Genomic DNA, 21,698 nt, shown 5'->3' on the forward strand with positions numbered 1-21,698 from the left:
ATATTAATAGGGTGTTCTTTTTACTATGGTTGCTTAAGTTTTTGAATCTTAATGTATTAATTTTATCCATATGCATATTGCCCACTTGTCTATGGTATTTCTAAGTCACACCAAAACTTTATTTCCATGTATTACATGTTTTAACTTTTTGTGTCGGCTGCTTCAGGATGCCTTTGAGCGTTAGCACAAAAATATTGATAGCCCTTTTGATATGGATATATAATTGATATATTGATGTATGTACTAATTAATACTGATAATATAGTAAGCAATTCTTGGTGTATATTCTCATTTTCCCCTGATCATGTCTCACTCTGAAACACTGCCAACAAGAGAAATGAATGCAGCAATCCTTCCTTCTGAAGTCTTCAGGCTGTGCCAATGTCTACGTCCAAGTCATGCTAATTGTTTCATGTTTTCTCTCATATCATTGCCATCAATATGACAACAGTAACTCACTCGAATCGCTGTCTACACTGCTCACACTGTCTGCATGATGTAGGCCATGTCTGTGGAGCTGCTTGTAGATGCTGAACCTGGCAAACTTCCTAGGTCTCCCTATCCCTTTCATTCTTGAAGGATCAGGTGGGTCATCAAAGTTTCCATACGATGAAAGTTTCACTGCAGACTCTGTTGGAAGCTCAGTAGTTGATGCGTCAGTTGTATCAGCTAAAGACTAAGGACAGAAAAGACACAGATTAAAGGCTAAAGGGGAGAGTACGCCATCTAGCAGTACTGGAATCCTCAGTAAAAGTTCTTGCCTTCCTATTAGTTATGACAGCTTTTTCCAAGTTGACACCCTCCAAAAATATTGGCCTGCAACTCTCAGCCAACACTGAGGAAAATCTCAAAACTCAGGCACGTTTTTGTGCATGCAATTGAGAACAAATGCTACATTCAGGTTACCTAGAATCAGCTTGAATCAGTGGATTCATTCCACATCTATCCACTTGAGTTAAAAAAAAATCATACTTACAGAGAGATTTGTTGAAGACTCAGACTTTGTGCTTGTCATCCGTTTTGCACTGCCAACATCAGTTAGCCGATGTTCAATGTCATCCCATCTGCCGTAAGCCAAGTCAATGCCTCCAACGAAAGCAATGGACTGATCAATAACCACTAGCTTCTCATGGTGAGCCCATAAATACACAGTAGAAGACACATGATCCGGGTGCCTCATTACCTTCATCAGAAGAAAAGCAGGTGCATAATCAGTAAAGGATTTGTCTGGCTTTCAATGATGACAAAATGAAGAGAGTATATCATCTGGTCATTTGTGATTATTTCAAAAGTTTAAAAGAAAATTTGCAAAGGTTTTCTCTTTTGGAGGGTAGGGAAAAAATTAAGAAATGCTTACACATTTTAAATTATTTCATTAGTTTATATCCTGTAAGATACAAGGCCAAACAAAGTGTGGTGTAGTGGTCTGGGTGACACATCTTCAGAGGCAGTTTTGGGGGATGTTGTGACAAAATATTTCACCTCCTGAGGACCCTTTGTACATCCTAATTTTTCCATTCTCAGTTAGCTGAGGCTGTACAACCGATGGGCCAGTACCTAGATGCTGTAATGGGCTGAACGAGAGCCAATATAAATACCTAGCATCTCCAACGGGGATTAGGCCTATTGGTAGTCATCTAGAGATGAAAACACTAACTACCCTATCCTAATGTCATATTGGCCTAATGTGTATATTGTGCAAATGTATTTATGGCGTTACTTCTGTGAACTATGTTCATGTGAACCGCCCCGAGTCCCCGCGGGGAGATGGTGGCGGGGTATAAATAAAGTATTATTATTATATTATTATTATTATTATTATTACCTTAATGTTGGGATGCAAACGCATTAAGGTACGCTTGGTGTACTCGCTGTTGATGCCAAGAGCAAGCTCAACCTCCTTGTAGAGCATGACAAAGATTTTCACTCCTTGTTGCTGCCAAGAAAAAGAAACATTTTTAGATAATAAATGTGAGTGTGTCAATATGTATGTGTGCATCTGTATGCATATACAGTAGAGTCTCACTTATCCAAGCTAAACGGCCCGGCAAAAGCTTGGATAAGCGAATATCTTTGATAATAAGGAGGGATTAAGGAAAAGCCTATTAAACATCAAATTAAGTTATGATTTTACAAATTAAGCACCAAAACATCACGTTACACAACCAATTTGACAGAAAAAGCAGTTCAATACGCTGTAATGTTATGTTGTAATTGCTGTATTTATGAATTTAGCACCAAAATATCACAATATATTGAAAACATTGACTACAAAAATGGCTTGGATAATCCAGAAGATTGGATAAGTGAGGCTTGGATAAGTGAGACTCTACTGTATAACTAACTAACTATTAGGGCACAACAAGAAGGTTTATGTACCTTTCAGAATACATTCTTCTTATTTGAAGAACAACATTGCTATAATCCAGGATAGAGCAGAACTTTCCAAACATTTCATGTTGGTGACACACCGTTTTAGACATGCATCATTTTGTAACATGGTAATTAGTTTTGCTAACAAACCAGAGGTTAAACCAACCCCTTATAAGAGATACAGGCACATACATGAACTGTAGTAAATAAATGTATGTGGACACAACATACCTTAGATTTTTAAGTACATGATTTATTTCTTATTTCACAAAGACACTGAATTTTATTGTTATGTTTACATGACACACCTACACACTGCAGCTCACACACTAATGTGTTTCGACACACAGTTTGAAAAGCTCTGGTGTAGAGGTTTAGGTGGTGAACTAGGATCCTGTAGAGCAAAGTTTGAACCCCTGCTAGGACATGAAAACCCACTGGATGATCGTGGGCAAGTCACAATCTCTCAATCTCAGAGAAAGGCATGAAAAAAAACTCGCTCAATAAATCTTCCCAAGAACACTCTGTAATAGTTTTGCCTTAGGGCATATTTAGAGGGAAAAACTTGAACGTATGCAAGAACACGTCATTGGCTACACATGGTATCTCTTAAAAGAGCTTTGCCTGTATGCTGGACTTCACCATATTCTGAAGCAAGGCAAATGACTCCTAGTAAGGTAAATTTGATAGTATCAGTATGCAGTGGAATACCTCCCACAAGGATGTGATTTCATCTTCCAATCTTTTTCTTCCAAAAGCAAATGTAAACACCGACAAATTAAAAAACTTCAATTTCTAAAAATGCCTTTGAAGGAAGTTAATACTTTTACATGCACTGCTTTCTAGATATTACTACCTTTCTGTTGCTTTCAGGTTTGTGAAATTTTAAAAAAATTAAAATATTTTAAACAGTGACATATTGATACGTGTTATCTTGGATAACTTGTTTTAAGATGAAATATAGCATCAACAGGCATTTGAATCTTTAGCACTGAAGTTTGGAGCTAAGCTTAATTCAACAGTTGCACAACTCCCTGTTGCATATGTTCATTTTCTGTGCTCATGGAAAGAAGCCAATGTGCAGCAGCTGGGCAATGCAACAGAACCTGTGGATGTGCTGACAGGCCCACATGAATCAACACTAGATGCCAGCACTGCCATTCAGCCAGGAAACATGGAACTATGCCAGTTGATTTTCACTTTGCTGAAACTGAACTGAACCTTGAACTGAAAATTCTACCTTGCCTTTATCTCTATTCCACAAATTTCAACAGATACGGTTGACAACATAAAAGCTTATTTTTCAACCTGCCTTTGCTTTAAAACCCATATTTGCATTTTAAAAAGCGAGTACTGAGATTTTAGAACAACGGCTTATAAACTCAATAGCAGCAACCTTCTCTGCCAGAGGCCTTCACTTTCACATTTCCAAAACATAACAGGGCATTTTAGAACAATTGCAATACCCTCTGCTGGATGTTTTATGTATTTAAATGTATCATGTTTTTGAATGAGTGGCATTTTATTTTCAGCGAACAGTACTTAGCATATTGCAGGAAATATCACAGTCAAAGGATACATTGCAGGAGTTACAGAGGAAGGGAATAGATACAGGGGAAGGAAATATATACTTGTTCCTCCAGTTTTGTGAGTTTCACATGAACAAAGATCAACTCCCTTCCTCCCTCCCTAGCAACGTGAGTGCCTTCCCCAAACAAATAGCACTTTGGTATCGTATTCCAAACTGCTAAACATTAGCAACTCTGATATGAATGGGGTTGTTTAAATGATATTCCAAACAGTATAGCACAAAATATTGTTTGGAAGCATAGGAAAAAATCCATGACAATAGCTCAGCTAGCCTCCATAAACCCCTTGACAACAGGTACCACTTCTACAAGGCTTTCCTGTTTTGCTCCTGGATTCCTTCCTGAAGGGTAATGATTGGAGTTTTTCTTGTCTTACCAACATGACCAAGAAAGAGAATATCAAACAGGAGTGGTCCCATTTTCTGGGGTGGAGGTACCACTGGTCCAAAAGAAACTTTGCATGAGGAAGAACGGATCTGATTTTATGTTTGAAATGTATATTTTTAATTCATAATGTATTTTAATAGCTTTAACTATTTTATGTGCTGTTTTATATTGGTTTGTATGGGCATCTAATTGTTGCCACTGTTGTGAGTCCCTTCGGGTAAGAAGGGCAGGATATAAATGTGATAGATAAATAAATAAATAAATAAACATTGGATAGCTGTTTTCTTTGCATAAGAAAACTGTACCCCAATGTACTCAAAACATTCAAGGGTGTGTTGGAGGACAATTTCAACACACTTCTTTTTGGACTACAGTATTAAGGCTCAGAACAGACCTTTTATGGAATATAAAATGACCTGGAAATTAACTTCTGTGTCACTTTCTGTTAGAAGAAAACATGTGTTTCCTGGAACTAAAGCATCCATGCCCCCCTCCTGTCCAAACCTTGACAAAATTTTCACTTTGTCCCTTACAGGGGGGTCATTGATATTCAATCCTATGAAACAAACCCAAATAGCAGACACGGGAAATTCACTAAGGAGATAAAGCTGTCTCCCTGCCACTGACAAGAGAAGAGAAAGGCACCTCACTAGAAATGGAAGGTATATATGTGTTTAGAGAGATACATTATGCTCTTACATTGTTTACTCCGCCAGTCTGATGCAATTTATAATGACAAACATTTTGATAGACTTTGTTAAGAGCCCAGATATAACTAGTTACTGCACTCAGTGTACCAAATCTCCTAGAAACTTCTTAAAAACAAGAAAAAAACCCATTGATCTGGGCTTAGATATCATGGGAAATCAAAGCAAGCTTTTATTACTTTTGGAGAAACTTTCCCTTTCATTTCATCTCTTCTCAGTTTCAGCAGTATTTCTTTTTTCATTCTTCATATAAATCTCTTTTCCTTCTCCTCCCTCCCTCTCTTGTGGAGTTATAGCAGCTTTCCTTTATTTCAGTAGTTCCCAACCTTTTTTGGACCAGGGACTACTTTGACCAGGAACCACTCTCCAACATTAGTACCAAAATGTTTACAAATTAGTATTTGGTCAACTTTAGATTTGGTTTGGTTATTTGAGGTGCCAATTCAGAAAATTGCATTAGATTGACCACATCAGCTCTAGTTTCTGATACAGAACATATGCCACCCAGTAGTTGCCATATGCTCGCCCGTAGAAAACAGTATTTAAGAATCTAGAGCTGATGTGGTCTATCCAATGCAATTTTCTGAATCAGTACACCCAAATAACCCCAGGAAAATGCCTAAAAACTAAGACACCAAGGCACCGCTTTCAGGTGCCACATAGAATGGCTTCATTTAGGGGGAGGGAGAAGGAGGAGAAGCAGCAGCCAGGAGGCTTGTTGTCACACCTTTCATGGGTAGTCAGGCTCTCCCCTCCCGACATCCCCACTATAAGAGGGTTTCACGAGACCAGTTGCTCTTGCGGCAACAGTGTAGTAACTGTGAGGACGCAGACCACAGGTTGGGAACCACTGCTTTATTTGGTGCTCTTGATATATTTGGAAATTCCTATCCAAACATCATAGCTTTTGTTCAGCAATGTGAGGAGTTGTGATCCAAAAGACTGCAGTGTTTCCAAGTTTCCAATCTTAGAGAATGTTTTCCTCTCCATACCAGTAGCTTATAAGCAGGAAGAAGACTTTGGTCTGATTCAGGATGACTTTTCTTATATCTATATGTGCCAGAAGCTTATTGTTAAATTTCCCATTCAGGGCTAAAGTACATCACAACACTGAAAGAAAGAACCAACTTTGTTTTGACCTGCAATAACTTGAGCAGGCAATTAAGCTGTACTGGTAAAGGTCTTTGAGGTGGTTGGTGATTGAAAGATCTCATTAAAATCAAGTTTCATCCAAAACTCAATAACATGGTCCAGCCAACATAACACTAAAGTATGGATGCAGCCAACTGATTTGCACTCATAATTAGATCTCTATCTTCTCGGAGTAGATCGATGCCTACCATTAACAATGTAATGAGTCCATTTTGAATGGAGACACATATAATAAATCATGTTATCAGGGGATGGTATCTTTCTGAAAGATCCATTTGCAGTACTGCCAAAACTGCCATTTGCATCATTCACAGTCAGTGCCTTAGAATACAGCTGCCACTAGATAAGAACACAGGTCATATAGTTCTTCACATTTGTTATGAAAAGGAGTTAGTCTTTTCAAGCAGTTAAGTCGATTATTGGACATGTTTCATGATCTGGATCCTTGCTGGGGTAATTTATAAGCAAGGAGAGTCTCCACAGATGTCCTGTTTTCTGACATTTTGTTATTTCCTCTTCTTTCTCAAAAGGGGAGAGGAAAGGAGGATTCACGCATAAAAGGGAGCAAGGGAACAACAGCAGTTGGGCAGAAAGTGTGACAAGCTGACTTCTAATGGGGTCAGCCAAGGTAATTTACAATTTGAACCACACACATTTTAAATACTCTTACTCCATAACTATTCTAATCACAGCATGGGCAAGAGTAATGTTACCCGTATTGTCTCCCCTAATATCTCCATATCTCCATTGTTTTCCTCTCTCCAGGTTGCACCTCCAGAAGTCTTTTTTTAAAACAATGCACACATATATATCATCACATACATCAAAAAACCCAGCATAAATGGCCTTCTGGGTATTCTTGAAAGAGATAATGTAACTTGCTGGAAGTCCAGAGGTGATGGGAAATCCCTCCTGGACCTTTCAAAGATGCCTACTTCTGCTATACAGGAAATGCTGCTACTCAACATAAGCTCTGGGGACTGAAGCTATAATTCCAGTTAAGACGAAAATTAAAAACAAGTTGTGTGAATGAGATATTACTGTGTTGTAGTTGAAAGCACCAGTCTGAGACTTGAGATATAATGTAGTGCAGATGTGAGCAACTATGCTTGAGCAGGGCCCACTATTTCCTCCCATGTCTCCATGATGGGCTCAAGCAATATATGATTTCTGGACCCTTTCACACTATACAACAATAACACCATGATCCCACTGTAACTGCCTATTTAATTCTGGAATTCGTAGTTTGGATTTGGGGAGGGACTACAGTTCTCTGGCAGACAATTCTGACAGAAGTCTTCCAAAAACAGAAAAATTCTAGGATTCCATAAGACAAAAACATGGAAGTCAAAGTGAAAGCATAGTGTTGTAATTGTGAAGTGCTATAATGGCACAGTGTGAGGGTGCTCTAGGGCTATAACTCTGAAGTGTGAGAGGACCCCATGTGCCAGTTTTGGATGATTTTTGTCCATTTGGAAGTATATGGGTGATTTTTAAGGTTCAGTGTGTTTTTCAGCTGTTCTGAGGTGAAAAACTATCCTTTTATTTTAAAAAGGTGCTCAGTGTTTCAGCAGTGTGATCTAAGAAACCTATCTCAGGCCCCTTCTACACAGCTATATAAAATCCAGATTATCTGCTTTGAACTGGATTATATGGCAGTGTAGACTCAGATAATCTAGTTCAAAACAGATAATATGGATTATCGGCCTTGACATTCTGGATTATATGGCAGTGTGGAAGGGCCTTCTGCCACCAATTCTCTAAGGCCCCTTCCACACTACCCCTATATCCCAGGATCTGATCCCAGATTATCTTCTTATCCCAGATTATCTGGCAGTGGAGACTCATATAATCCAGTTTAAATCAGATAACCTGGGATCAGATCCTGGGATATAGGGCAGTGTAGAAAGAGCTTAGGAAGTCATGCAGGTGAACCAATCCTCATTGCAGGGACGAACTCAGCCTACCCAATGCTTGGAGCTCAGGGCATACTTACAGCTTTCCTCCTCAAAATACAGTCTAATCTCCAACGATTTCCTTCCACCACTGGACGCTTCATGAATATTTCTGGGCTCAGCCTGAAAAAAGACACACAAACATGACCTCAAATACAGTTTTTAAAAATTGAACATATTTTCAAGGAGGTGGGAACTATTGCAAGGTGGAATCACAACAAAGTGAAAGCTCTGTCTCTGTCTCGGTTCTATGTGTATATGGGCACTGAATGTTTGCCCTATATGTATATAATGTGATCCGCCCTGAGTCCCCTTTGGGGTGAGAAGGGCGGAATATAAATACTGTAAATAAATAAATAAATAAAGCAGATCCCTTCAGAACATTGGCCTGTAGGCCACCCACATGAGCATATTCGCTGTAGGGAAGATGCTTTTGGCATCTCCAGGTAAAACTGAGAGCCTGTCTACATGGGCCACATAACCTGAACTGGGTATGAGGTTCCTCCTGGATGTCCATGTGACTTATGGACCCTAACATGGGGTAAAACCATTTAAGGTGATTTTATTCTGCATCAGCAGAAGTTGGGGGAATGCTCTGGAGCTTCTCAGAAATTTCAGAGTAGCCCAGACTTTGGGGTTGGTGTGAAGAGCTGGATCAGTTCTAGTTCAGATTCCAGGATTTATTTATTTTAAAAAAAACGTTTCAAATCCTTTCATTGGGCTGCTGAAGTAATGAGAAAAGTGAGTAAGGTGACATCAAGTTTTTTTCATGGGAAGCAGATGCCCAAGGTAAAAGCTAAGTACCAGTTTTATAGAAACTTCTGCCTTCAGTGTGTGTGTGTGGTTCTTTTTTAATGGCTGGTTCTTCTTTGTTTCCCAGCCAAGTGTCCTGAAAAGGCCTTTTTAGGGGGGGAAAATCCCACAACAACAAACCCTCTCTCTATGAGATGGTTGTTTCTGCTGCCAAACCATCTGGTCCCGCTGTGAAGTTTCCATGCTGAAAAGGGCCCTGAACAGTGCAGCCTTGTCACTGAAAATGTTCTGTGAGGTATCTGGCAAGGGAGGAGGAATATGATCATGCAAATTAAATACAAACCACCAATCTGTGATGAAAATCTCTTCTTTGGCAGCCTCCATGGCATTTGCAACATCTTCAAAATACCCCTTTGCATTCACATACCTAGGAACAAAATATTTCAAGTCAAAATCACTCCTTTTAGTAATTAGCACCTTGTTCTGGGGTGAAGAATTGCCCTTTTACAAAAAAAAAAGGAGCTCAGTTTTCACACACACACACACACACACACACACACATGAGACTCAAATGAACATGGTTATTTAGTAAAAATCTCTAGATTTGTGGATTATAAAATGTTTGTATTGAACGTATTCAAATATATAGTCCATTTTAGCATGAAAAAATATAAAGGAACCTAAATATTAAAACTATACAAAGGAATGAAATTTTGTGTCCACAAAAACTCAAGCTAGACATTTCATTTTCCCAGTTAGTCTCCAACCAACTATTGGATTCCTTTGGGTGAAATGGCAATGGAAACACAACCCAATGAACAACCTCACATGCATCTTCATAAGTAATGACACCAACTGTACAATATTTGCAGGGTTTCTTTTTTTAAAATGGCTATTTCTCCAGCCCACATTTCTTTTTCTACAGTCTTCAACTGAATGTGGTCATTCTTCATCAGACAAAAATGTCCAATTGCTTTTGTAATGGAACTTAAACATGCTTAAAACACCAGCAGAATTCCAGCCAGGGATTTGGTTCCTGTGATAGGAGTTCATATGAAAGAGTATAAGAACATATGAGAACCTTTGCTGGATCAAATGGATTTAGCTAGTCCACTAGTTTCTTTTCACGGTAACTGTCTATAGCTGCGGAGGCCCAGCAAAAAAACCTTAATACAATTATTCAAAAGATATATAGTGGCCTCCTGGTATCCACAAGAGTTTGGTTCCAGGACCTCACATGGATAGCCAAAAGCGTGGGTCCCTATAAATACATTCTTTAGGCTCCTCTGCTTCTAAAGAGCATGGCAAACATCCTCTTCTACCTTCTGGTGGTTGGGTGAATCCATGGATATTGAGTTTGCAGATATAGTAGACCCATTGTACATATGAGTCTGGGTCTGGTACTAGAAAAAAATCCCTTTGTTACTGGAATTACAGGGTTATAGTTAAGCCCGGAAACCAAGATTACCACTTCTTCTTTGATAAAGTTCCTGTGCCATTAACAGGTACACAATAAGCAGAAAATCAACAGGCTTTCTGTTACTGAATCTTAAGATTAGGAAGAGCTACCAGAGTAGTGTCCCACACACTCTTACCATTTTGCTAAGGTGTTCTCCTGGACAGCTGCATAAGAACCAAACCGATGATGCTGGAGAAAGTTCTTGCCATTTTTCTGTATGAATGCTTCTATTCCTTGACCCCACCAGAGAGCATGTCTATAACTATTGCATTTCAAAATTAGAGACCTGGGAGAGAGAAAAAACACAATGAGATGGGAAAGGAAGGAAGAAACATCACAACCCAATTTTGAATGGAGAGAAGCTTTTTTATATTATTATCAATGAGCATAGTTTTGTTTGAGAGATTTGTTTCAACACCTAGAATTACAGAGATGGGGGATGTACTTCATTTTAATCAAACTGATAGGCCACCTTACCCTTACATTGGGGAAAAATGGGATATTCATTAATTAAGTATGATATTAATTAATTAAACTCCAATCCTCTTCTACTGGGAAAAACTTCCTTTTGTATTCTTACAGAAGACTGGCAGAAGGAAGATTGATATCTTGCTCCATGCACAGGTATGACCTTTTGCCACTAAGCAGCATGCAGCATTTGTAACTGAGTGACCTGGGCTTAATGTCCTGCTGGTTGGGTTTGATGATTGATCATCTCTGAAATTCAGCTTCCTATTCACATAACAAGGAATGTGACTGAGCTCAGTTAGCAAGAATGAGATCCAAAAATTCAAAGTGATTCCCAAATGCAAAGTACTTTCAATATGGTTGATAGACAACATTTTAGGGCAATGTTCCATAAAGCGGTAGAAAATCCATTAGCCTGTACCACTCCATGAGCCTTCCATTGCTAGTTTGTAGTGGGGTTCAGTAAAGAAAGAAACTGCTGTAGCCAATGGCACAAATACAATACTTGTCTGTGGCACATGTGCTGAATCCCATATCAACTCCAAACAAAAAGGCTTTAAACTTTAGTATTCTCATGCAAGTCTAACTTGGGTTTCTTGAATAGCCACGAAAAGCCCTCTCAACTACAAATTCTAGGATGTTGAATTTGGTTACACAATATTAGCTCTTTTGAGCTACCAAAGAGGTTCAAATCTATTAACAATAAGCTTGGCAACTGGGGGATTATGGGAACAATAGTCCATAAAATTACATTTACCAGCTCTGCTTGTGATATCCACATGTTAGGGCTTGGAAACACATATAAAATACTTCGCAAACTACAAATGATAGGTAAACAATGAGTACAAACAAGTGTTTGTAGGCCTCTCTATGTTCTTCACTGAAATTCTGTGATATGTTTCTGGCCCAAATATCAGCGAAATATAAGGTTTACTTGCATCCATGGGGATCTTAGAATGGGAGGTATATGTAATAGTTTAACCCTTAAGCTCTTCCTCATTAAAAAAATTGCAGCAAAGTCTAGTTATTTTTCCCCCTCCACAAATGTCTTGCAGGCATTACATTTTTTGTTCTTTTTAAAATGTAATACAATGGTATAATTATCCCCCCCCCCCATCCCAAGCACATCTTCTCTGTTGGTTTCTTCTTTTCTGGGTAGGAGATATTACTTTTTGGAGCCAACCCGGGATTTTATCAGTATATTTATTGTATGTGACCTCATTTGTTTTATGATTTGTTTTATTGTTGATTGACTTGTTTTATTGATATGTTTTTATATTGTCTGATATCTGGGCTTGGCCCCATGTAAGCCGCCCCGAGTCCCTTCGGGGAGATGGGGCGGGGTATAAAACTAAAATTATTATTATTATTATTACTATCCATGCAAAATGAGGTCTATAAAATTCTCACCTGGAGAGATTGTCTATTCGAAGTCCATATTTTGTTTCTGTTTCCTTCTTGCCAATCTTTATGCTGAATTCTTTATCTACCAGTAGGACAAATGAAATGGCTCCACTGTCTGGCTTCATGTACAGTAGAAAAGAATCCTTTACTACTAACCACCTGGGAAAGTGATTCAACAACGCGTATTCAGTTGAGCTCTAATTAATCAGTATATTATTTATATATTTATTTACAATAGTTTCAAATGGTTCCTCTGTTCAAGATAACAAAAAAAAAGTTACAAAAATTAAGTCCCTAATTAAGCAGACATTACATTTTGTTTTGTATTTTTTATTTTTAATGCCCGCCTGCGATCTTTGCTATAATCACAAATACAGACTTCTAGCCAAAATGCAAATGGCTAATAGCAGATCCAATTAATGGTAAATAAATGTTATTCATTTTTGTGCAACGTGAACTTCCTGTGACATACTACCATGCCTTGACTTTGAATTGTTTCCACTAACATAGCAATTTTAGTAAGTCCAAGCCATTTTCCTCCAAAGCTGATGGATTCTCTTCATTGCCTATTCTACGCAATTTTTACATAAATCAGTAAACTACTAGAGGAACATTTCCCAGTATTCGGGGTGCCACCTTGAGTTACATTCAAGAATACCAGAAAAGAATCAACGTGATGATCCAGAACCCAAAATGATTTACTAGATTGTGAAGGCATGCATCATCATCATCATTACACTCTTCAGGGGACATACACACTGTCTTGCACAAAAGGGACCCTGTCAATCCTCAAAGGAAACAGGTCTTGGTAGTAGGTGACTCCCTCCTTAGAGGAACAGAAGCCATCATTTCCAGACCGGATGGGATGGCTCGAGAAGCATGCTGCCTCCCGGGGGCTAAAATACACCATATCACTCAGAGGCTCAGCAGGCTCCTAAAGCCCCATCACCCTCCCCACCTTATGTTGATTCATGTAGGTACCAATGACACCGCTAGGCATACTTTTCAAAAGATCACAAATGATTTTCGAGCCCTCGGAAGTAAGCTAAAACTGTGTAATGTACAGGTGATCTTTTCATCCCTCCTCCCCGTTGTAGGACACGGCTCTACAAGGGCCGGAAAAATAGTACAGGTCAATAACTGGCTCAGAAAATGGTGTCAAGAGGAGCATTTTGGCTTCCTTGACCATGGTCTACTCTTCCAAGAGGATGGACTACTGGCAAGCGATGGGGTGCATCTCACACAAGTAGGAAAACATCTTTTTGCACACAGACTCACAAACCTCATCAGGCGCACTTTAAACTAGATCCACTGGGGGAGGGGAACAACAGCCTGGCGAACACTATATTACCCACGACCACAGGGAACCGCCAAAAGGCTAAACGGAGGGCTGCACAAACACAGCAAGGACCAAGTACAGAGAGCACAATAATCCCAAATAAACAGTTCGAGGGGAGGTCACAGGGGCTTACATGTCTTTACACTAATGCTCAGAGCATGGGAAATAAGCAAGACAAACTCCAACTCCTAGCACAGCACCACACATACGATGTCATAGGCATCACTGAAACCTGGTGGGATGACTCCCATCACTGGAATTTAACCATTGAGGGCTATAACCTCTTTCACAGAAATAGAACAAAGGGGAGAGGAGGGGGAGTAGCTTTATATGTCAAAAACAGTTACGTTGCAGAAGAAATGCAAGACTGTAATCCGGGAAACCAGCTTGAAAGCATCTGGATAAGAATCAAGGGAACCGGGACTCAAAAAGATCTTGTCGTGGGTGTCTACTACAGACCTCCGAGTCAGGATGAAGGACTTGATGAAGCCTTCTGTCAACAGCTGACCAAACAGGCACAAAGAAGAGATATAGTAGTCATGGGCGATTTCAACTATCCCGATATCTGCTGGAAAACAAACTCAGCCAAGAGTACAAAGTCCAACAAATTCCTCACTTGCCTTGCAGATAATTTTATGGTCCAGAAGGTAGAAGAGGCAACAAGGGGATCCGCAACTCTTGATCTAATCTTAACAAATGTGGAAGACCTGATCAATACAGTTGAAGTGGTTGGATCCTTAGGGGCAAGTGACCATGTGCTCCTGCAGTTTGCAATACAAAGGAATGCTGAAACTAAGACAAGTCAAACACGCATTCTGGACTTTAAGAGAGCTGACTTCCAAAAAATGAAGGAATTACTGAGCGGCATTCCATGGACGCCGATATTAAAAAACAAGGGAGTTAAGGATGGATGGGAGTTTTTCAAAAGTGAAATACTCAAGGCGCAAATGCAAACAGTGCCAACAAAGAAGAAAAATAAGACAAGTGCAAAGAAGCCAGAATGGATGTCCAAAGAACTTCTAACTGAGCTAAAGCTCAAAAGTGACATGCACAAGAAGTGGAAAAGGGGAGAAATCACCAAAGAAGAATTCAAACGTATAAGCCAACACCTGTAGGGAAAAGGTTCGCAAGGCTAAAGCACAAAATGAGCTCAGGCTTGCCAGGGACATAAAAAACAACAAAAAAGGCTTTTTTGCTTACGTTGGTAGAAAAAGGAAGAAAAAGGAGGCGATAGGGCCATTGCAAGGAGAAGATGGGGTGATGGCGACAGGGGACAGGGAAAAGGCAGAACTACTTAATGCCTTCTTTGCCTCGGTCTTCTCACAAAAAGAAAGCCATCTTCAACCTCAGCAACATGGAATGGACGAAGGATTGGGGGAAATCCAACCCCAAATAGGGAAACAAGTTGTCCAGGAACACCTGGCCACTCTAAACGAATTCAAGTCCCTAGGGCCAGATCAGCTACATCCAAGAGTACTGAAGGAACTAGCGGAAGTTATTTCAGAACCACTGGCAATTATCTTCAAGAGTTCTTGGAGAACGGGAGAAGTCCCAGCAGATTGGAGGAGGGCGAATGTGGTCCCTATCTTCAAGAAGGGAAAAAAGAACGACCCAAACAATTACCGTCCGGTCAGCCTCACATCAATACCAGGCAAAATTCTGGAAAAGATCATCAAGGAAGTGGTCTGCGAACACTTAGAAACAAATGCGGTCATTGCTAATAGTCAACACGGATTTACCAAAAACAAGTCATGCCAGACTAATCTGATCTCTTTTTTCGATAGAGTTACGAGTTGGGTCGATACAGGGAATGCCGTGGATGTAGCGTACCTGGATTTCAGTAAGGCCTTCGACAAAGTCCCCCACGACCTTCTGGCAAACAAACTAGTAAAATGTGGGCTAGACAAAACTACGGTTACGTGGATCTGTAATTGGCTAAGCGAACGAACCCAAAGGGTGCTCACCAATGCGTCGTCTTCATCATGGAAAGAAGTGACAAGTGGAGTGCCGCAGGGCTCCGTCCTGGGCCCGGTTCTGTTCAACATCTTTATTAACGACTTAGACGAAGGGTTAGAAGGCACGATCATCAAGTTTGCAGACGACACAAAACTGGGAGGGATAGCTAACACTCCAGAAGACAGAAGCAGAATTCAAAACGATCTTGACAGACTAGAGAGATGGGCCAAAACTAACAAAATGAAGTTCAACAGGGACAAATGCAAGATACTTCACTTCGGCAGAAAAAATGGAAATCAAAGATACAGAATGGGGGACGCCTGGCTTGACAGCAGTGTGTGCAAAAAAGACCTTGGAGTCCTCGTGGACAACAAGTTAAACATGAGCCAACAATGTGATGCGGCTGCTAAAAAAGCCAATAGGATTCTGGCCTGCATCAATAGGGGAATAGCGTCTAGATCCAGGGAAGTTATGCTCCCCCTCTATTCTGCCTTGGTCAGACCACACCTGGAATACTGTGTCCAATTTTGGGCACCACAGTTGAAGGGAGATGTTGACAAGCTGGAAAGCGTCCAGAGGAGGGCGACTAAAATGATTAAGGGTCTGGAGAACAAGCCCTATGAGGAGCGGCTTAAAGAGCTGGGCATGTTTAGCCTGCAGAAGAGAAGGCTGAGAGGAGACATGATAGCCATGTACAAATACGTGAAGGGAAGTCATAGGGAGGAGGGAGCAAGCTTGTTTTCTGCTGCCCTGCAGACTAGGACACGGAACAATGGCTTCAAACTACAGGAAAGGAGATTCCACCTGAACATCAGGAAGAACTTCCTCACTGTGAGAGCTGTTCGACAGTGGAACTCTCTCCCCGGGGCCGTGGTGGAGGCTCCTTCTTTGGAGGCTTTTAAGCAGAGGCTGGATGGCCATCTGTCGGGGGTGCTTTGAATGTGATTTCCTGCTTCTTAGCAGGGGGTTGGACTGGATGGCCCATGTGGTCTCTTCCAACTCTACTATTCTATGATTCTATGATTCTATGATTCTATTATTTAAATATTAACATTGATCTTAGTCAGTTCCAGGTCAGCAGGGGTGGTAAAAATCTATTCTGAGGTTTAGTCTGAACATTGCTCTCCAAAGTGACAAAACCTTTGGGATGAGTGGTTAAGGTTCATCATTTGGATGACTCCTATAAATTTCAGACTAAACAGAAAGCACTTTTGTTTTACCATTGATATTTGAGCCATCGACTGCTACTGCAATTGTATTGGAAAACCACAAGTGGTAAGTGACATCTTTAAAGTGCTTTACCCCAGAAAGCATGCTTTCTTCCTTTCAAAACTGAAAGTTGACTTGAGTCCCAACAACCACAGTATGAAAGGACTCCAGACTGAATGATGCTCTTGGTGTGGACCAGCAGAGTGCCTTGTGCAAACCCTACCTGTTCATCTGAGTCCCCTAACATGGAAAAAGACAAGGGCTGCAAGGGGAAGCTGAGAAAGTAGCAATGTTCATTGCCTCTCTACCTCATGAAACCCAGTTTCCAGCAAATTACATTCCATGGTCCCAGCACAGTAAGGCCAATATGTTCAAGTGAGTTTTCCTAATGGTTTATTTATAAACGTACACTTATTTAATTCCTTCAAGCTTCAAGGAAAGAAGCTTTGGTTTTGACAATATTTAATTGCCTAGCAACAGCTCCATGGCATTAAAAAACACAAGATTGGAGTTCTGAGGGTTTTTTTACTATGCAGTTTTTTGTACGTTCAGCACAGACTTCCAAGCACCGTGGGAGAAAAAGGGAGGAGAATTCCTTTTCACTTTAAAGTTATTTATACTTTTTAGGTATGCGTGCATGTAATACACGTTTTGCAAAATCCTATTCTTGGAAAGGAAGCATTTGATTGAGGAGTAGGTACCACGCTAGTGTCTTAACCATCTACCTGGAGCCCCCAGTGGCACAAAGCAGATAATCTACATTATCATCTTTGAACTGGATTACATGAGTCTACACTGCCATATAACCCAGTTCAAAGCAGATAATCTGTATTTTATATGGCAGTGTAGGTGGGACCTAAGTTATTCTCCAGATCATGAAGACTAGTACCACCTTAACATCCTTTAGTCACTACCCTATGGTTACAACCAAGATCAGTTTAGACGTTACATATGTAAATGCAGATTTAGTGGCATCAGAGCCATTCTACATATTCTTCTCCATTTATGAGGCCAGACAAAAGCAATTTGCATGGCACTTCACACACAATGTTCCAGAACATGCAAAAACGCAACTGAGGTCATCAGGAATACTATCTGGATGTGACAAATCTGCTCAGTGGGAACAATGATTTTAGTGTAATGTGAACTTTCCTAATAAGTCAAAGGCAAAATTTCTGCATCATGTTTGTCTTGTAAAATGAATTAGGCTTTTGTGAAATTCTTCAGGACAAGTCTTATGTTTCTCAACAAGGACAATAACGCAGGGGACCACAATGCACATTTACTAAACTGCCGCAAAGGCTTTTTCACATTTGTTTCTAGCACACAAAGAGAGACATTTCCACAATTGGAGAAGGAAAAAAGTAGACACATGACAACTGTGTTGTTGAAATAGGAAAAGGTTGAAACAGAACCATAATCCTAAACATATCTAGTCAGAAGCCTACAATTTGAGTTAAATGGGATTTCCAGCCTAATAAATCTGTTTTGAGTTGAAACTGTGGCAGATTGTTAGAATGGCTTCCATTATTGGGATGGCGATAAATCCAGTTTGGATTTTGATCTGGTTTGGCTGAAAAATCTACCCAAGGTGCTAAACAATATCATCTAAATAGTTTAAGATCTTTGTTTTTTACAAGGTATTCACATGTGGTATCTGCTACTTCTGGGGCAAAGCGTACATCAGTGAAAAGCAGGTGGCAGGAAAGAGGTAATGAATATATTGTGCTAGAAAAACTGGGGAAAACCAGTCATAGCTCTAAAGTAGAAGTCAACTTTTTAAACTATAACACATAACTGAATGTGTCTTTTTAAATGTTTCTTTTAATATATATATATATATATATATATATATATATATATATATATATACACACACACACACACACACACACACACACACACACACACATACATACACACACACACACCAATAGCTTTGTATTGATTAATATAATGAATTATTCAGCTAAGCATTGCTGTTCTAACATTGACTCTTGTTTGTGAAGCTATAGCTGGACATATATATCAGTTAACTTTTTTATTCCTTTCTGGTTTATCACATTAATCTTGTTATAGAACAGGGATGAGGATGATGTGGATGCAGCTACCAGCATTACTAATCATAGTGATGCTGCAGGACTGCAATTTAACAGTATCTGGAAAGTTGGATAGATTTCCCCTCTATTTCACATCCTATCCATGCAACAGGATCATGTGTTTGCTTTACAATACACTTTCTGTACTTGGACCTCTGTCGGGAGTAAAAGTATCCCCAAAATAGAGATATTGGCCATTTAGCGAATTAGAAAGGAGCAGAGTATCAACATCTGGTCAATGAAGCAAACTAAAAATTGTTTCCAGAGAAAGAACTTATGGAACTAAATACACATGGGAATTTGCATTGAATGTAATATAGTTCTGTTTGTTTCCAGATTCAGACTCCTATTTCAAAAATTATATGGTAGTACTATTACCGGTCTTGCCCCTGCAAAGAGCTCCTCCTCAATACACATAGGGCAGCTGTTGCAGATCATGAATTATTTGTGGAACCTGCAGCTTATGAAAGCATCAGCAGGTCTTGCTGTCAATATGTTCAGCACAAAACTCAGAGAACAATTCTGAATTAAAAGCTGTAAAGGGGAATATCCATAAAGATACCTTTTGGACCATCGGTAGCAAAGTCTTCCTTGCCCACAGCAATTCAAGCCAGGGATTCTGTGACCCCCAGACCTTTTCATGATCATACCCTCTCTGAAAATAAAGGAAGGAGAAAGTAAATGTCACTTTAGCAAGCTCCTGGAAACAGGTAGGAAGATGCCATGGAGATATAGGAGCTCAAGACTTGCTCACTATTGAAGTTTCAAAAACAAATTTTGATCATGAACGAATTAACTTGAAGTTCATCCCCATTTCCCAAAGGTAACAGTAATGCAATCCTTTAAAATGAGTTGGAAACATGCTGCCCTTTGGATGTTGTTGGATTGGAACTCCCATCATCCCTTATCATTGGGGTTCTGCTACATAGGGTTAAGGGACAGCCAAAGTTCAACTTGAAGAAAGCTACAACAGGCCCACGGGTTGCCCACCTGGGAGTTTACTTGTTCAGGAAAACTTGCATAGGTTCACACTGTTAGGCTGAATAGCACAGACAACCTTGGAACAGAATATCGTAGGCAATTTCCCTTCAATTTTTGCATTTCAAAATAAAACCCTAATATGGAGATGCATTGCAAAGCAGGAAATTAACCAGGACTGATACATAACGTAGAAGAATATACAAATCAGAAAAAAAAACTGGAAAACAGTCATCTAAAGCACATTCAGCAGGCAGCAGGACTCCCTGAACTCTGCCAAGCTCATCTCAGAACAAACATGTTTAGATCTGAGAGATGTAGGGCATCAGATGCTGCCTGATTAAGACCTTTTGTGGGCTTGGCTGAATCCTCCTTTCTTTTGAGCATTTGAAGATCTTTTTAAAACCATGTATGTCTTATGGGATTTTTTTTCTTTGATCCTGTTTTTCCTTTCCCTTATATGACTTACACACAGGGTTGCTAACTTTCCACCTATCTCCTCCTGCTGTGTCTAGAATAATGAGAAGATCTGCAAGAATCAGCTGCTGCTGTTTTCACAGCATGGATATAAATGTGGTCATCTACCCACTGCTGTAAATCAAGATGCTGTTAAAGGCATGGCAGCAGAGCCTGGCTGAATAAAGCTAGTAACTTTCCTTTCTCTTCCAGCAATCAGACTTTGGACTATGCTACAAGACAGTAAATTTGTGTCCAACCTATGCCAGTTTCTTACCCTGAAGACCTTTCTGTGTTTACTTGCTCTGATGTTTTCACTATCTGCTCTGAAGAGAAGGCTGAGAGGAGACATGATAGCCATGTACAAATATGTGAGGGGAAGTCATAGGGAGGAGGGAGCAAGCTTATTTTCTGCTGCCCTGCAGACTAGGACACGGAACAATGGCTTCAAACTACAGGAAAGGAGATTCCACCTGAACATCAGGAAGAACTTCCTCACTGTGAGGGCTGTTCGGCAGTGGAACTCTCTCCCCCGGAATGTGGTGGAGGCTCCTTCTTTGGAAGCTTTTAAGCAGAGGCTGGATGGCCATCTGTCGGGGGTGCTTTGAATGCGATTTCCTGCTTCTTAGCGGGGGGTTGGACTAGATGGCCCTTGAGGTCTCTTCCAACTCTACTATTCTATGATTCTATGATTCTATGATTCTCTGCTGCACACCAGACTTATGAACCTGGATTGCCTTATAGGACAGCTCTCCATCCACTTCTCTTATCAAGGATTTACCATGACCTCCAGTTTGAAGCAGGAGTAGTTTTCTAAATATTGCTGCACTGCATCTCTCATCTGCTCTAGGTCCTGCAGCTAATGAAAAGGATAATGGGAGCACAGCTTGGAAAAGGTACCCTCTGGATGAGGGAATTCTGGTATTTGAAGTCCAAAATACAACTTTTCAGAGTTCTGCATGAGGGTTGCAGCCTGAAAACATCTGAAAGCTCACTAGTTGCTCGCCCAGGTGATTTTTGCTGTAGGAACACGATTCCCCTTTTAATGCAAGACATTAGGCTTATATCACAATTAGGAAGGACTTGAACTTTCCCCCAAGGATTCTTTGTTACAAAAATATTAACTTACATGCCCTTTGGTCCAAGATCAGGGATAAATGACAGTTGGCTTACACCGATGAATTCCATCTGAAAAGTAACAAAATACATCTTATATTGGGGTTGTTGTATGTTTTCCGGGCTGTATGGCCATGTTCCAGAAGTATTCTCTCCTGACGTTTTGCCCACATCTATGGCAGGCATCCTCAGACGTTGAGAGGTGAGAACATCAGGAGAGAATGCATCTTATATTATTTGAATGCTGATTACAGCCAAGTCTGGGCCATACTGGCAGTGCCATCCATACATTTCAAGC

General features: G+C 40.1%; 1 protein-coding gene across 2 annotated transcripts in view; it reads right to left on the minus strand.

Annotated features, from left to right (window-relative positions):
- Window positions 1-21,698, minus strand: part of pld1 (phospholipase D1) — a 152,495-nt gene that overhangs the window by 37,759 nt on the left and 93,038 nt on the right. For both annotated transcript variants that reach the window (XM_008106028.3, XM_008106027.3), the window contains exons 7-15: window positions 21,414-21,472; window positions 19,413-19,505; window positions 12,254-12,406; window positions 10,512-10,661; window positions 9,260-9,343; window positions 8,205-8,286; window positions 1,826-1,936; window positions 977-1,183; window positions 460-676 (exon numbers count right to left, since the gene is read on the minus strand). In XM_008106028.3, the coding sequence (XP_008104235.1) occupies window positions 460-676; window positions 977-1,183; window positions 1,826-1,936; window positions 8,205-8,286; window positions 9,260-9,343; window positions 10,512-10,661; window positions 12,254-12,406; window positions 19,413-19,505; window positions 21,414-21,472 (1,156 nt within the window). The remainder of the gene's footprint in view (window positions 1-459; window positions 677-976; window positions 1,184-1,825; window positions 1,937-8,204; window positions 8,287-9,259; window positions 9,344-10,511; window positions 10,662-12,253; window positions 12,407-19,412; window positions 19,506-21,413; window positions 21,473-21,698) is intronic.

Source organism: Anolis carolinensis, chromosome 3, assembly GCF_035594765.1.
Source record: "Anolis carolinensis isolate JA03-04 chromosome 3, rAnoCar3.1.pri, whole genome shotgun sequence".
NCBI classification, from domain to species: Eukaryota; Metazoa; Chordata; class Lepidosauria; order Squamata; family Dactyloidae; genus Anolis; species Anolis carolinensis.